The following is a 15,800-nucleotide window of genomic DNA, read 5'->3' as shown; positions in this document are numbered from 1 at the left end:
CGCCTGATTCTTCGGGTGTTTACCTCTTTGATTGCCTGCGGTTTAATAAGTGATTTAACCGCTGTAATTAGGTCTTTGCCTAGTACGTTACCCTTTGTACCTGTGGCCGTGAATGTGATGTCGTTATCTTGTGCAATCTGTAAGAGTTGACGATATGACTGCCTCTTGAGATTTCGAGATTGTCGTTTGCTAGCTTGAATTTCTTGTACGCGTTCGGATTTTGTGTGACTTTTTACGGGGTGGCGGTAATGTAATGTTGTATCGTTTTACAAAGTCAGATAAAAATGACTTTTTCAATCGTCGAAAGTCTGATAATATAGGACGGTGTTGTGGTCTGGTTTCTTTATTCATGTCTCTATTTATATATAGGGTTTTATTTACTTCACTTTTTTCAAAGCTCCAGTTCTTTTGTTTGACATCTCTATTTAATAAATACTATTTACTTAAGCCTGTTACAAATTTATTTCATTTTTTCTCAAAGCTTCCGGTGAGACACAGTTTCAACCGAGACTGGGGAAGCCCTGGGGAGTTCCCCTTTTTAGTTTGGGGTCACGAGGTCTGGACAGGGAATTCCCTGTTTGGTTTGGGAGTTGCAAGCAACTCGCTTTGGATTGGCAATTCAACGTTCACGATACTGTCAACTTGATGGCATTCCTTGATGGCAATCTTGAGCTGCTCGATTAAGAAAGTCCTTCTCTCCGGAGTACTTTCCACAAAGCAATTGGGAATGTCAATTAATGTGTCAACTGGCCGCCATTCATCATATTCTGCAGATTTTCATTCCTCGTCTGTGTAGTGGACCTTTACAAAAAGTTTGTCCTGAACAAATTTAGACTCCACAACCACCAAACTGTAGAGTTTAGTTGTTGACCAAGACTTTTTCGGTAGGCCTACCCGATCTGTTGGCAAAGATGGTCCACTATTCAATACCCGGTAATCCATTCGAGCTTCTCAAATTGCTGTATGGAAATAACCTATCGAAACAATAACAAGAAATCAAACAATCATAGGCATAGGCCTAAATCGCTCAGCAAGTTCACTATCAAAAACAGAAAGGAAAATATTGGGGTTTGTATAGTTATCATGGCTACTTTAAAGTAAACATCATAAAATCTCACCTCTTCATACACAGCAAGTGCAAGTACATTTGTACATGTAGGCCTATGCCACACGTACATCCCACGCTGGCACTGCACGTATCACCCCTCTACATGAGATGAACTGATCCGTGCGATCCGGTTGGCGTTTTCGGTTTAAAAAAGAGGCTAATATTGTACCAAAACGAAGTCTAGCAGGTTTACAAAAAGACCTACACGGAGCAGAAAGTATTCTTGTCATTAGCAATATGTGTAAAAACGGCTGATATGGATCAGAACATCAAAAACGATACGAGAATAGTACACATGGATCGTTTGGCAAGTAAAAGGCTTCTGCGAAAGCGTGTCATGGGCAAGTCTGGTGCCAGTCGCCAGTCTAGTGCACACCACGTACGCAAGTGCCGCAGTTGCAACAGATCCGTTGACCGGACTATAAATGAACAGCACGTCGAACCTCAGAACAAAAACGATGTCTAATTTGACAAGAAAAGTGCCCCTGGCTCTTCTCAACCAATCAAAATGACTTTTACATGAAAGGAAAGCTGATTGTCTTCCCTTTCAGAAACCGTGCAAGGCAAATGTGTACGGCCGGATTCACGCGTTTGCTGTTCGAAGAAGTAAATCTGCACCCTCAAAAAACGGGAAAATGTGCCGTGACCTACATAGGAAACGCGAAATTTTCACTGAGTTGCCTCTTTTTCAATGGAAAAGTGCACATTATTATTTGCATTTAATCATGAAAAAATGATATTCATGTGAAAGAGAAAAATCTGTATATTGTGTTGCGATGCGAGGAGGTAAGTTTAATCAACATACTTTCCTCATATTAACGAAAGTTTGCTCAAAGCACGAAACATGAGCCAGTCTTCCCACGTAAACAGAGCTCCACGAGTGGTTGGCTCTGCCTCTTCATTGTCCAAAAGAGTGTTTCGACTACTTTCGCTATAACAAAAATCGCTGACTCTCACTACAAATCTAGTGACCTTTCATCAGATAATGTCTAGAATTAAAATCAATGTCAGGGCACAAACTGGTCTGTTATTACCACTGGACTGAAATCTAAAATAAGGTTGTAAGCTTGTGGCCCCCGGAAGGAACGACGTCAAAATAACTTCGTTTTAGAAAACTGCATAACTCTCGACTTTACGAAATGATAATTTAAGTCGGCTTAAAGAGAGTGTGTTGTGTTTTTTCGCCTTTACGAGGTACGTTATATATTCAGTTATATGAACTTTACATCTCGATTTCCATTTCCATTCAGGAAGCTGTTCTTCCCAATGAGGAAATACTAAATAGAATTTCTTTATACATTCCTAAACTGTTCTAGAAGCAAAAACTGATAAGTTCTCTTTAAGAGATATGTAATACTGCTGCAAACTGCTTGCTGCTCAGATGTCAGATTAAAGATAGCATTGTGTTATAATATCTTGAGACCTAAAACATAGATCAAAAAATAAGGAGAGCCTGACGTTTCGATCCTAGCAGAATCTTTCTCAAAGGCAAAATAACAAGTGTACAGTATCAACAAACTATCAAACGGGGACATGGACGAATGCAGGAGGATAAACAGAAAGGTCAAGAAAGCTGCAGGTTGGATAAGGGGCAAGGAGGGGACTGCATGAATAGGTCAACACGTCCCCTGGCCCACTCATCCCTTACTGATTCCGCCACTTACTGACACGCCCCCCGACAAACTCTCCTCCTGACCAAGTCATCCTTTCAGAGGATAGTCCGCTGGTTTGGACCCTTAACTACATTTCCTAATGTGTATCTCGCCGCAGTGAATTATAAGATCTCCCCGCGGCATCAAATTGATATCCCACCGCAGCGAAATAGTTTCGTAAGTCCTATTCAACGTGCCGTTTTCAAGTGTATCTTTAAGCCTAAAGTGAAATGCAGTGAGATTTGGTTTTAGATTGCTAATTGGAACAAAAGGGGACATTTTTCATCCAAGCTTGATTTCCAACACAAAAGAAAACAATGAAAATCGAGCCTCTTCCAGCATTTTTAACTAGCCCCCCCCGCAAAAAAAAACTTCTGGCGACGCTTATGCATATTTTAAGCCAGTGTGTGTTGCCATTTAAAACCAAACCTCGATACTGATATCATTCTAACTCTGCTATGAATTAGGAGATTTCAGCAGGCAAAAGAAAAATGAAGTGAAGGTGAAAGGGGACTAACACACATTTTTTCATCAACTGGATTGAAATCTTCAGTCTCTTTGACCTCACATCCATACGTTCACTTGTCAAAAACAACCCACACAGCGCAGGGCGCTGGGAAGGACAAATGCATGACATCCTGTTTTGTCAAGAACTTATTGGATGGAGTCTATGTTAACATCAGACCACGGGACAACACTTCCGCTCGGTGCGCATGATCTCCATTTCAAGTACTATAAAAATTAATAAATTTCAACTGATGAAAGTTCAAATGTTACTTTCAAGTCCGCTTGCTTCTGTTTGGCACTTGCAGAATGTAGGAAGGAATTAAAAACAAGCTAATGAAATTATGAAAAATTATTGAGAGATTCTGAAATGCATTCTTGCTTGTGCTTTATTCCTCCTCTCTGCAAAATAATCAACGACAATCATCATAGCCTCAACACTTCATCAGACCGCCATAAACTTGCCAGTGCCATCCCAGACACCCCACTTGTGACCTACAAGCGTCCCCGCAACCTACGGGACCTTATCGTTCGGGCAGAGGTGCCCCTTGGATACCCTCCCCGTCCCAGCAGGGCACCTTCAAATGCGAATATAACAGGTGTGTTGTTTGCCAGAACCGCGTGTCCTGGAATCAGATACATTCTCTGGACACTCCTCCGGTACCAGTCATAGAACCAAGGATGCTATCACTTTTAGCTCTTCTGATGTCATATATCTTATCTCTTGCAGGGTGTGCAGTGTTCAGTATGTCGGACAGATTAAGAACACTCACAAGAAGCTTTTCTATTGCCACAGCTCTACTGTCAACATCAAACGGCTAGATACCCACTGTGGGCCACCACTTCGACCTTCCTAACCATTTTATATCAGACATGATCTTAAAGGACATAAGATCACTTGGGCGCCGCAAAGATGCTATTCGCTTCATCAGGGAGAAGCTTTTGATCAAACGCCTTCGCACCATACATCCCCATAGCCAGAACATCCAAGAGGGAAATTACTATAGTAACACTCTTTGCTTTCCCTCTCTATACCCCCCCTCCCACTTGGGGTCCAGGTCGTTCCATTGTATTTTTTCTTTGATCTCTTCCCACCTTACATTCCTTTGTTGTTCAACCATGTCTTTATGCAGTCTCCTTTACCCCTTGTTCCTTTATCCAGCCTGCAGCTTTCTTGACCTTTCGTTTTGTCCTACCTCCGTCCATACTTGGTTGATTCCCCGTTTGTTGGTTTGTCCTGTCCACTTATCATTTTGCCTTTGAAAAGGATTCTGCTAGGATCGAAACGTCAGACCCTCGACTTTGAGGAAAATGACTTGGAGGGGTCGTTGCCTTACTTTGCAACAATCAGCCATCTAGAGCCTAGATGCTTGGAAAGGCAAATCAACCGCTGTATTTCCTCCATATTACGCAGGTCATTGGAAGTAGACTGAGACATAATATTTGTTTTGATTGTGATTTAATTGGTAATTATGTTTTGTTGCGTTGTTTGGTTAGTTTTAAGTATTAAAAACTTCAGTATAGACAACAAAGATTCATTAAAACCCAGTATTAAAGAAGAATGTTTAGATCAGTGTTCAAAAAGGAATTCAGTCTACTGGCTCTTGGAGATCTCTGGTGTTTATAATTGATCGAGGTCAAGAAACTAAGAAATTTTGATTGTCGCAAAATTCTAGCTCCAACCAAAGTGCCAAAGAAAAAAGCAATCATTGGGGACTGGTTGAGCCCACTGATGACTAGCCCTCCTGGGATGAAATTAACCAAACACCATCAAATTGAACACGATACCGCAGAAAGCTAAATATACTTATCACTTCATGGGCTTTGCATTAAATGCTTTGCATAGACCGAAGTCCAGAAGGTGTGGACTAACTGTGCAGCAACGTATCAAGAGGACACCTTGGTACCCCTCGGCTCACATCATCAACTCACTAACAGTAACTGATCATGAAGACGGCTTCTCAGTGGAATATGCGCTTCCACTTGAAGGGTAACAGGAATAGTTGGTGGGGTGGTGACCGAGTCGGCATGCGGACGTCCCTACCCAAGCCAAGATTCTCCTGCGTTAGCGTTTGTCGTTACACCGTTCTGCGTGTTAAACGGGTATTGTTGAGTCCTGTTTGCCGAGCAGTTCTCTTGATGTTTGTCGTGGTGGTCGTAATGACCTCGGCCGTATTCAGCCCATCAGGTATTCAAGCCCACAGTTACAAGCTAAAGGGTACACAACAAGTCTTTCGTTCCTGTGTTCCATCCCTAATGACCAGCCAAAGGTCAACGAGAAATGGCACTGTGAGGTGAGACCTTTTGTAGCATGTGTTATGTAGTGAAACTGGTTCGATGAGACTAAATTGTGGCGGTACATCAATTGAATTTTGTGGGAAGTCTGTATGAATCCATTTTCTAAGTTGTCAAATGAATTTTCGATTTCTTCAATAAGACACAAACTAAACTTGCAAGTTGCACTCAGAATTTTTCAAAAATTTCCCAAACACTGAGAACCCCTGATTGCTTGTACATGTACCTTTATGGTCATTTGCGCTGATATGTTTTAAGGGCAGGAAATTACAAATTTGTTAGAAATCAACAACAGATATTCGATCCTGAGGACGCTGAACACGTACACATGGCACAAGAATACAGTCCGCAATGACTAGCGCAATGGCTCTGAGCCCGTGCCGCATCTTGGAAAATCCGCCATCTTTAAACAAAGGCCTCCTCCTCTGGACAGTACGGGAAATTCTCATTTTATGGAAGGCCTTATGTGGAATCAAACAAAAGGAATGTGTTCTTTTAACTAGCAACGATCAAGTTTTTATGGTGTTAAATCTAGCTCCTGTGTCCTGAAATGAGAAAGGACACAATCGTCAATCGCAGATGAACAGGGCTCCGATGACCAAGCCATGCGTACCGCGTGCAGTGCTTCCAAGATGATTACGTCATTTGTTCGCTGAGTGTTTTTTAGAACAGAATTCATGTACGAACAAAATAAATATGCTCAAAATCGACCACTTATTTGGCATTTCATTCCCTAAAACATGTTCATTCTCCCTGAAGTGTAAATCGTCAAGCAGCCGTGTGCATTCACTTTGTGGTTATAATTTTCCACTATGACCTGAATCAATTTACAGATTACAAGGAAATAGTGGGCAGCGTGTAAATAAGAGCAACCAGGCGAAGAACGTGATGCCTAATACTGAAACCATCTTGATGACACCTATCAGGTATACTTCAGAATTGTTAGTGTATCACTTCAACTGTCTGATGTAGGATGGGTCTAGAAACTTTTCTCTTCATCGTAATGAGAGAGTTGAAAACATTTTAGCAGATGTTTTTAAAGTATTTTAATAGCTCAAAAAAATTATGAATGTGTGAAATATCATTCTGTAGGTCTTTTGCATTGTCACATCTCCCATCATAATCCTTGCGGTCCGCAAGATTGTTGATGTGAGACCGTTGGCGTGTAATCAGTTTAAGTATTTGTGACTGCGAAAGTTGAGCATTAGTCTGCTCGCTGCAGCCGTAGGTGTAACAGTTTCTGTTCTAGACAAAAAATACCGTAAAGAGTGTTTGGTTAGTTACATGTATTTTTAAGGAATTTAAAATGCCTTTCTTTTTACAATAGATGGTGTCACCTGCTTCTTGAGGGAAGTTTAATACTTTAATGAACGAATTAATTAAACAAAAGACTAAGTATTGATTTTAGAAACATGTTATTAAATTTTCCCACCCTGGACTTAAAACTTATATACACTACACCGGAAAAAGATCTTGTAAAATGTATGGCATCATTGCATAATAACCTTTTTCAAGAGATGATAAAAGCACTGTACAAAACCTTTTTATAAATGGACATGACGAAGTGAAGAATGCTTTAATCAAACGTGGATATTTCTGAGCCGTCTTAGTAGATTGTTTACATATATATCTATTCAAATATACCGGTGTACGGTGCTACTGTGTTCAGATTGAGTTTTAATTCATCAAACCTAATCCTCTGTCCAGCATCTTCTCACAGAAGTACGCTCCTCGTTACACTCCAAACGACACTGAGTTTCTAGGCCACCTTGGCGTCATTCATAAACAGACATGGAAATACAACAAGAGGAACGCCAAACAGTTCAGGTGAGAGAGTTTAAAAAAATAAATACCACTATGCCCAACCTTAACACTATGCCCAACCTTCTCACCGCGAACAGTCAATTTCTGCGACATAATTCTTTGAGGGCAACGGGAGACATTCGTGATTACACTATCACTGTGATCAATCATAATTATTGTCTCAGCCATCTCTAAAACTAATGAGCCTAACTTCCATAGCCAGGATGAAATCGTCTAGCTTGTATGATCATAATATGCCGAAGTATACTATGGAAGACACCGATTTGGCAACGATCACAAGATCAGCATGTGACAAATGCCAATATGTTCCCGTACCAGTATATAATTTGGCCACGACAAAAACAATTAAGCCAACAGCTCCTTCAAAAAGTAGGATTGTATAGTGCAGTCATTACAACAACAAAAACATAGAAATGCAGAGTTCGTTTTGTATTCAACAGAAATAATTAGAAACATTTCGTTCCTGGAATTCCTCAAAAGAATAAAAGCCTTCTCGACGCCCCCCACCAACAAATATAATTCCCTCACAGGCTATATGGATTTCCTTAAAAAAGTAAGATTCGGCAAAGTTTTAAGTTAGCTAACGTACAAACTGCGAAGGCATGAGTAAACAGAGAACGGGAGTACGCGGCATTATGAGAGTTGGAGAGTTGGTACGAGTTGTTTTAAAATCGCATTATCTGTCTGACTTGACTTCAATCACCTTGTACACAGAGGGCAAAATCAGACAAAACATACGGTAACTGAAAAGCGTAGGGCCTACGTGTGATTTGCATCAAAAATAATTTAGCAGGTCCTATTAAAAGATATCCCAGCTTTCTCATCAAAGTAGGCCTGCTCTTTCCCGTCAGGTAAGCGTGGGGAAATTCCCATTAGTTGTTACCGACGAACCATCATTGCGGTCGCTGGGAGCAATCCGTGGTTTGTTAGGCCATGTCCAAAACAGGCTAACAGAGCTACGGCTAGGTCTATTGTCTACGCGTCTCCCCACATTTCCAATGGGGGAAGACCTAGCTCTAGAAAAGAGATGCAGCCTTTGTGAGGGACCGATTCCAGTGTGCGACCAATGTCCGATCGATTAGCAACACCTGAGCGCGTATCCGGTTCGTAAGTAAACATCACTTCAGTTTAAACCACGCCAATTACACAGGCACTGCACATAGAGTTAAACTTCATTGATCACCGTTTACATGTGCGTGGAACCATGGAACCGGAAGTTAAGGTGCAACTTCAGTGATCATCCCATGGGAGCCTGCAAATCGTGGCACGTCCGCGTGTCTGACGAAGTCACTAACAAACCGGACAAGCTACGCGTCCCATTTTGGCGGAAAATCAACGGAGAGTCACAGGTTCACGAAATCATATGGAGTGCAAACAAATTATGCCGACACACACTCGGGTTCCGGAATTTTAGTCTCAGGGACAGGACATTTTTTATTAAGAGTAGGTAGTTTTAAACTTTTAAAGCTCTCATGATTTGTTAATCTGTTACTAGTGAAGCTGCCTGTAACCAGCAGGTATGGTTTGTATTTTTGTACAAGAGTTGAAACGTATTGAAAAGTTTGCTTACATTTTATCGAATTTTTTAACTGGTTTTATGGAATGCTGTTCCTGAATGGATTCTGGGTAGAGAAACACAAAGAATTATGCGTAGTCGCTTGGCTTGAGTATTGACCCCAGAAATTGACATCATTGATTTGATTCCTTTTAATCAATGGCATAAGCCGGAGGGGTATAGTCTGAATACCAAAGCCAGCAGAGGCTCCTGAATAAGCCTGATATAAAAGCACGAAAAATTTACTGTAATAGCTGATTTGATCAGCTTACCTGTAAACCCGGTCAGGTGGCCGTACTGAGCAGTGCTGATCGACTTTCAAACCATGGCCAGCCAGGTTGAATCGCAACAGAATCAAAATATCACTAGATGAAATTTTTTTTCAAAAACACTAGGTGATACTACGGGACATAATTTAGTTTTACGATAATTTTAATGAGACAATGTCAAGGAGAGACATTTCAAATAGAGCATTTGGCTGTGTGCATTGGTTTTGTAAGATGACATAATGAAAATCCGTGTCCACAAAATAAGGTAAAACAAAGAACCGATATAAAAGCAGTAACTAAAAGGGAATTCGGGCCAGACGGATTAAAAAATCAAAAGAAAATGTTCTATGTCTAGGAGTCATGACATAGAAATTTGTGGAATGAAAACTTGCAAATGATTCTAATTCTCTATAAATGTTTGGTAAAATATAGGTCCAACAACAGTATCTCCTCCACAAGTGCGTAAAGTTTCAAAACAATGACGAGGCTCAGTTTTCGCATAGAGAAAGAAAGTCTTTACAAAGTATCTAGATGGTTATCGACCATAAAAATGTAAATTTCATTTGTTTAATAGCAGTTTAGCGGGAAAGGTGTGGCATGCAACAGAACTGCAAGGCAACTTTTCTCTTCATGTCTTACAGGGTCGACTTAAGGGCTGCCTTGGGTAACGAGGGTAAGCTCCAAAACTTCATCACGACGAGACAAAATACACAGATAGGACAAAAACTGAATTTCTATCGTCACCGGGCTTCCTCTACCGTGTCCAAGAGCTTCTGGAGACAGCTTCCAAAAGTAAGTCAATCACTTCGGGGTGTGATGGAAAGTGCAAAGGGCTAGATAATTTGAAGACATTGAGAAATAATTGTGATACAGAAAGGAGTAGACATCTGGACTGCAAGAGGATTGTACAAGCAAAATCGGGAAGGTGAAAGAAAATTGAAAGTGGATGATAGAATATTAGATTAAATGTTTTCTATTTTCTCATGAGCCGAATTTTGTTATTTAACCTGAACGCAGCAACATAATAGAAACGAGGAAACGACGCCCTGGCTACGTCGCTGTGGCCCGGCACAGCTGACTTGTCTTTTTCCTTTTAATCATTAATTATGTATATGCTGATGACCTTGTTAATATGTTTGCATGTATTTATTCAAGGCCCATAAAATCTGATCATTTGTATTATTTACTCGTTTTCCAACACATTTCAATGCCAATGCTAACATTTAAATCAGTCCACACAATTCAATTTGGCGGGATCAGTTTCAACGTTATACATAAAAAAAACCCCAAAAAGTCTTTTGACAGAACCAGATCTACCGCCATTTGAATCCTTTGCTAAGATGCAAAAAAATTAATATCGTTTGGCGTTTTAAAACAAGGCCTACCCGCCAGAGATAAATCCTTAGTCATCTTTATCAAGAAGTACTTTTGTGCCCTTCCTCCATGGTACATGCAAGTAACTGGAGTCCGGCTTATGTTGTATTCATTCGACTGCAGACCGTACTGTATAAACCTGGCCTGTACCGTAGCTGTAGTGTTGTAGGCTCAAGCGGTTTACTGAAAGGATCTTTATGTGGAAATCATATAGACAAGGCGGACTTCATCTTCAGGTAAAGAACCAAACATGACCAATATTGTGATGCGAATATTTATCAATTCGACGTGTTCAGTACGCATATACGTATTGTCTACCTTTAAACCGACAAATCTACACAACTACGTTGAAGAGTTAGGTGGTTTCCACCCAGCAAGTTCATTTGTGGCTGAGCATGACATACAAATATTGACTACTTCATATGGTAGTACAAAATTAGCCTCCCGAGATATTCTATGAAGTGTTCTTCTTTTCCTGATGTCAAGATTCTGCAACATTTAAGCAACGGTTCGACATCAAAATTAATGTTCTGTGCATACTATTTTGTCATCCGTATATGTAGAAATGTAGTGACAGTATCGATGAATTTGGTTTTATAAAAGGGCACCCGACTATTTGCGTCATCATCCCTTTTTCCAATTATACTTGTATACTTGAAACGTGACCCACCTACGTTCACACAATGCCCCGGTTTGCACGTCTGGGTGTAGCATTCGCGAGTGGTCTCGTTGTTTTGGGAGTGGCGATATATTTACAAGAACTAGCCAGTGCCGAGTGAAGGGCTCTTGGCATTTAAGGAACAGAATGTTGTAATGAAATGTACGATAATAGACTTCCTAAGTTTTTTGCTGATGACGAAATTTACTGGGCGCCTGAAATAGCGATAAGATTAGTGATGATTAGTGATGCCCCGTCGTTTAGAGCTCTGTACATTTGCCAGCGTTGTTTATTTGTCTTATCTTATTTATGCTCACAGATTTAACCTAGCCCCCATTAACGGCTTTAAGGACGACGTCGGCCGCAAAACAAATTTTACAACGCTCAACCCTTCATTTGTTAGGAAGAGGTACGTAGTTTACGTTTACGTAGTTTAGATCACAGAAGGAAAGCATTCTCATCCATCCGCCACCCCTTTCCTTTCTGTTCTGCCGGCTTTCGCCGACCGTCTTCCTATAGAGGCTTTTCGTGATAGCCATTTCGTAGGGCAGGTCTTCTGGTCCACAGGGAATCCTTATGTGTGCATGCCCTGTGGAACAAAAGTTCTGGCATGCAAGATGGCACATGCACTGAATGTTGCCCATTTGGGCTCTCATGCGCGCCACAATGAAATGATTTTACATGCATTTGGAAGGATCATTTACACAATTAAACAAACAAACAAACAAACAGTATTTAATTGTCTGTATCGAGGGAACAAATTTCAGGTGTGAAGAATATGACGTCACATAAGCAAGCCGTTCAAATATTGTCTGTGCTCTCGCAGATTTAATTGGTTGAAGACCCCAGAAAACTGTTCAAGGTTTGGAGACCTTATGAAGCAGTTCAGAGGCAGCCACCTATGGCTGCCGGCATTTGCCCTCAGGTCAGCGCACACCCACCTCATGAAAGTAGCGCATATGGTCAGGAAAACCAAGGTAGCCACGCCCATCTTCGGACACCCGGACCATTACACCGCTGTGGGGAATCTGTGGGAAAGGACTTTGAACGGAACCAGGTGGACCACGACAGGTGAGACTCGGTGATTGGCTGTTTAAGCATTTCAAAGTAGTTTTTGAGCTGGGTTGTTATTGTCAGAGGAATGGGATTTTGTCAGCTGCTAATCCATAAATGGAACAAACAGCAAAAGCCACTGAGCTCTACGAGGTTTTGTTAGACCATAGAGGAAGTCCTTCCTCTACGGTTAGACCAAACGGCGCATTAAGCACCAATGACAGGATGAAGTGACAAGAAAACAATGAAGAAATAATGTTGAGTTTTAAAGGGGGAGGAAAATCGTGGATAAATGCCGTATATCGGGGACTGCAAATTCAATCCACATGCCAACTCAGCTGGGATTCGAACCCGGATCGCATTGGTGGAAGGCAAGGAGAGAACCTGACTCCCAAGGTTGGAATTATAAAGGAGGCAATGATGAAAGTAGATAGATGCCCTAATTAATCCACTTCTCTAAAACTTTCCCACAGCAGCCTCCCCTTCTTAAATTGTTCATTCCTCCGACCGGGACCAGGTCCTGGCAGGTCATATTCTCTCTTTGTTGGGCTTGTTTTGTATTACTGGAATGTAGGTTTCTCAGAATGATGTTTTTGTCTAAGAGTACCAAATCTCCCATTTGTCAAACAGGTCTTCACGTGCTTACATCAGTCTTCGACCTGTGTCACCGAATTGACGTCTTTGGGTTCTGGCCGTTTCCCAAATCACTCGCGGGTGAGGATGTCCCGTACCACTACCATGACAGCGTCTTAGGCGTCTTGAAATTTCACAGTTTTACAAAGGAATTCAGGGGTATAATGAAATTACACGAACTTGGCATCATCAATGTCCATCTTGGACCATGCACATGAAGGCACCATCATTCTGACTCAAGCTTGTGTCAGCATTTCTTTCGTATGTAACTGACCTTTCACTCAAATTGGGTAGAAGTACGTTCAAACGCTTTCCCATGAGGTAAAGATGTGAATCGTTCATTCTTAAAATGTTTGGGTACCCACCACTTTCTCAACACGTTTTGGAGCCTAAGAAGCAATAACACAAGTATAATCGTCCGATTCATGTATTTGTTAATTTGTTATTTTTTTCAAATCAGTATCTCGTCACTGCGAATTAGCCAACGTATTACCTGATTGATTTGCAGGATTTCAATTTAGGCAAACAGGCCTTTAGTCTCTTCATAGTATGACAGTTATACGATTATACTTCGAGTCTCAGTTGACCCCTTGAAACAAAATTGTATCATAGTGGAAATTATCAGACCGCCGTGATCAATTTATAGTTTGGTTAAACTCTATGAAAAAGAAAACTAGAGTATGTGGTGAGTCTTAAGGATGTGACGGACTAACTATACCGAAGGAAGGGATCTATTTTTATAACGATATTTATTTCTCTGACGTGTAAGCAGCTGAGAATGTCGAACACACGCTATGATTTTGTCGTTATAGTAAGTGTACGAACGTCATAGCTGAAATGATCAGTTCCCTTCCCCCAAAGTAGTGGCCATTTGGCTTGGTCGTTGCCATTATGTACAGTAAATACAAAGAAGAAAAAAATGTTTATTTTGTCTGTTTTGTTGTTTCTTTAAACTGACATACAGCACATGGCGCGAGCCAGTTGTAAATGGATACTTTGCATATTGGCAAGTATGATTTCTTAACATTCTTGCCTGGAAAAAGTAACGCTTTCGGTTAATGATTATCCATTCTTATTATATTATTCAAGAGCATACGAATTTTCAGACCCCCCCCACCCCGCGGGAAGAGCACAAAAGAAAAATGACTCTGGCCCTTCGCCCACCTGCGTTAATACATTTGTGAAAATGATAGGAATGCCTGACCCCTCGTGAACATCTCTAAGAACACAAGGGTGGATACATGGGGGGACCAACGGGGCCATACCCCCCCCCAAAAATGAGGATTTCTTTTCGATCAGTCAGCGTGAAGATACTTATTGTCGTAATCGGAGGTTTTTTTGCATGGACCAAGTGATTTGGTTCATGGAAGCTGTTTCTGCGCAGCTGCTTAATTGTGACTGAAGCTCTCACTTACTGCAACCATATGCAGCAAGGTATGAGACGGAGAGAACCCCCCCCCTGCTTTGTGTTGGTCATTGTCTCGCAGGAACCTGGAGAATTCCATTCAGATATCTTGGGGGGATGTGTTAAGTAACAATAGTCTGGAACGTGTATAGGGATTGGACATGTTGGGGGGTACCCCTCGGTCTCATTTCTTGCTGGGTATAACTGCAACAATGCGCCAGGGACGCTGCTTAGGTTGCTTGTCCAAGAGGCTTTTGGCGCACCATATGCAGCAAGGTATGAGACGGAGAGACCCCCCCCCTGCTTTGTGTTGGTCATTGTCTCGCAGGAATCTGGGGAATTCCTTTCAGACATCTTGGGGGATGTGTTAAGTAACAATAGTCTGGAATGTGTATAGGGATTGGACATGTTGGGGGGTACCCCTCGGTCTCATTTCTTGCTGGGTATATGGCGCACAGCGAACTTGTACAAGTAGTCTGGTGTCCATATTGACGTATAGAGCAAAGCAATCAAGACGTAAACTTCAACACAGACAATTGTCAAACGGAAGTATCGCCGATAACCCAGGCATTACACAAACAAGCCCTAGAAGTATCTGCAAAGTGATGAGCTCTGCTACGTCTGCAGTACTACCCCGTGTGCATTATGTGAAGGTGGCTCAATACTAGTGACATATTCTGGATTGCGCGCTGGCTGGGCGACTCATCAATCAGACCGTGTGTCCAACACGGAATTCAATGATGTCTGAATAGTGTTTGATCTGCCCAGTTAGTCCAATTAATGTTCGTTTTCTTTTATGTGCCACATTTTGGGTGGTCTAACTGGAAGTCATATTGTGAAACAAAAAACAAGTTTTCCTTAACTCATGGCAGGAAATCTTCATGAAACACGCAGAACATTTACACCAAGAACGTCATCCACTCATTTTTGCCACAAACGGGGCTTGCTGTTTTGATAGTAATTATTTTAAGGCTACTGCTTTTCACTCGCTCAAAGTTCGAGACTTTTCTCCCGATGTACATGTGTTCTTAGTATTAATCATAAAATATCCATTCAGTCCTCCATCTTCATGTTCAGCATAATTATTTCCGTTCATTGTTAAACATCTTGCCTTAATACACGTAGCTTAGAACACATTTTTTAGGGGGAAAAGAGCAAAATAATAACCTGTTTGCCTTATCCGTTATTTTTGGTAAAGGACCTGCCCTCCCCGCCCCCAGAAAAACATGGGGTCTGGATCCACCCTTCTAGATCATTCCTGCGCAATTTTGTTCGTGTTTCCTTGTGCATTTATTCCTATGGTTTTCTTCTTTTTTTTCTTTTTTTTTCACTGGAAAATCAAATCAAACGAATCGTGAAGCACACTCCATGGAAGAGATGGATTTGAACGGGAGTATCTTGAAATCTTTCGTTGGTTGATCAAACTGAATTTTGGATTGAATTCATTCATCCAGGGTTTGGGTTCAGCCA

At 41.3% G+C, this 15,800-nt stretch overlaps 1 protein-coding gene across 3 annotated transcripts in view; it reads left to right on the top strand.

The window, feature by feature from the left end:
- Positions 1-13,848, top strand: part of LOC110985750 (alpha-N-acetylneuraminide alpha-2,8-sialyltransferase-like) — a 29,419-nt gene extending 15,571 nt beyond the window's left edge. For all 3 annotated transcript variants that reach the window (XM_022247012.2, XM_022247013.2, XM_022247014.2), the window contains 8 exons: positions 5,111-5,558; positions 6,393-6,485; positions 7,267-7,386; positions 9,849-9,999; positions 10,705-10,817; positions 11,559-11,648; positions 12,066-12,310; positions 12,923-13,848. In XM_022247012.2, coding sequence (XP_022102704.2) covers positions 5,212-5,558; positions 6,393-6,485; positions 7,267-7,386; positions 9,849-9,999; positions 10,705-10,817; positions 11,559-11,648; positions 12,066-12,310; positions 12,923-13,143 — 1,380 coding nt within the window. In that variant the 5' untranslated portion in view covers positions 5,111-5,211 and the 3' untranslated portion in view covers positions 13,144-13,848. The remainder of the gene's footprint in view (positions 1-5,110; positions 5,559-6,392; positions 6,486-7,266; positions 7,387-9,848; positions 10,000-10,704; positions 10,818-11,558; positions 11,649-12,065; positions 12,311-12,922) is intronic.
- Positions 13,849-15,800: the final 1,952 nt, after the last annotated feature.

The sequence above is a fragment of the Acanthaster planci genome, linkage group LG02, assembly GCF_054643075.1.
Source record: "Acanthaster planci isolate LZ-2023a linkage group LG02, COTS_SCS, whole genome shotgun sequence".
Classification (NCBI taxonomy): Eukaryota; Metazoa; Echinodermata; class Asteroidea; order Valvatida; family Acanthasteridae; genus Acanthaster; species Acanthaster planci.
This window is presented reverse-complemented; position numbering and strand designations above follow the sequence as displayed.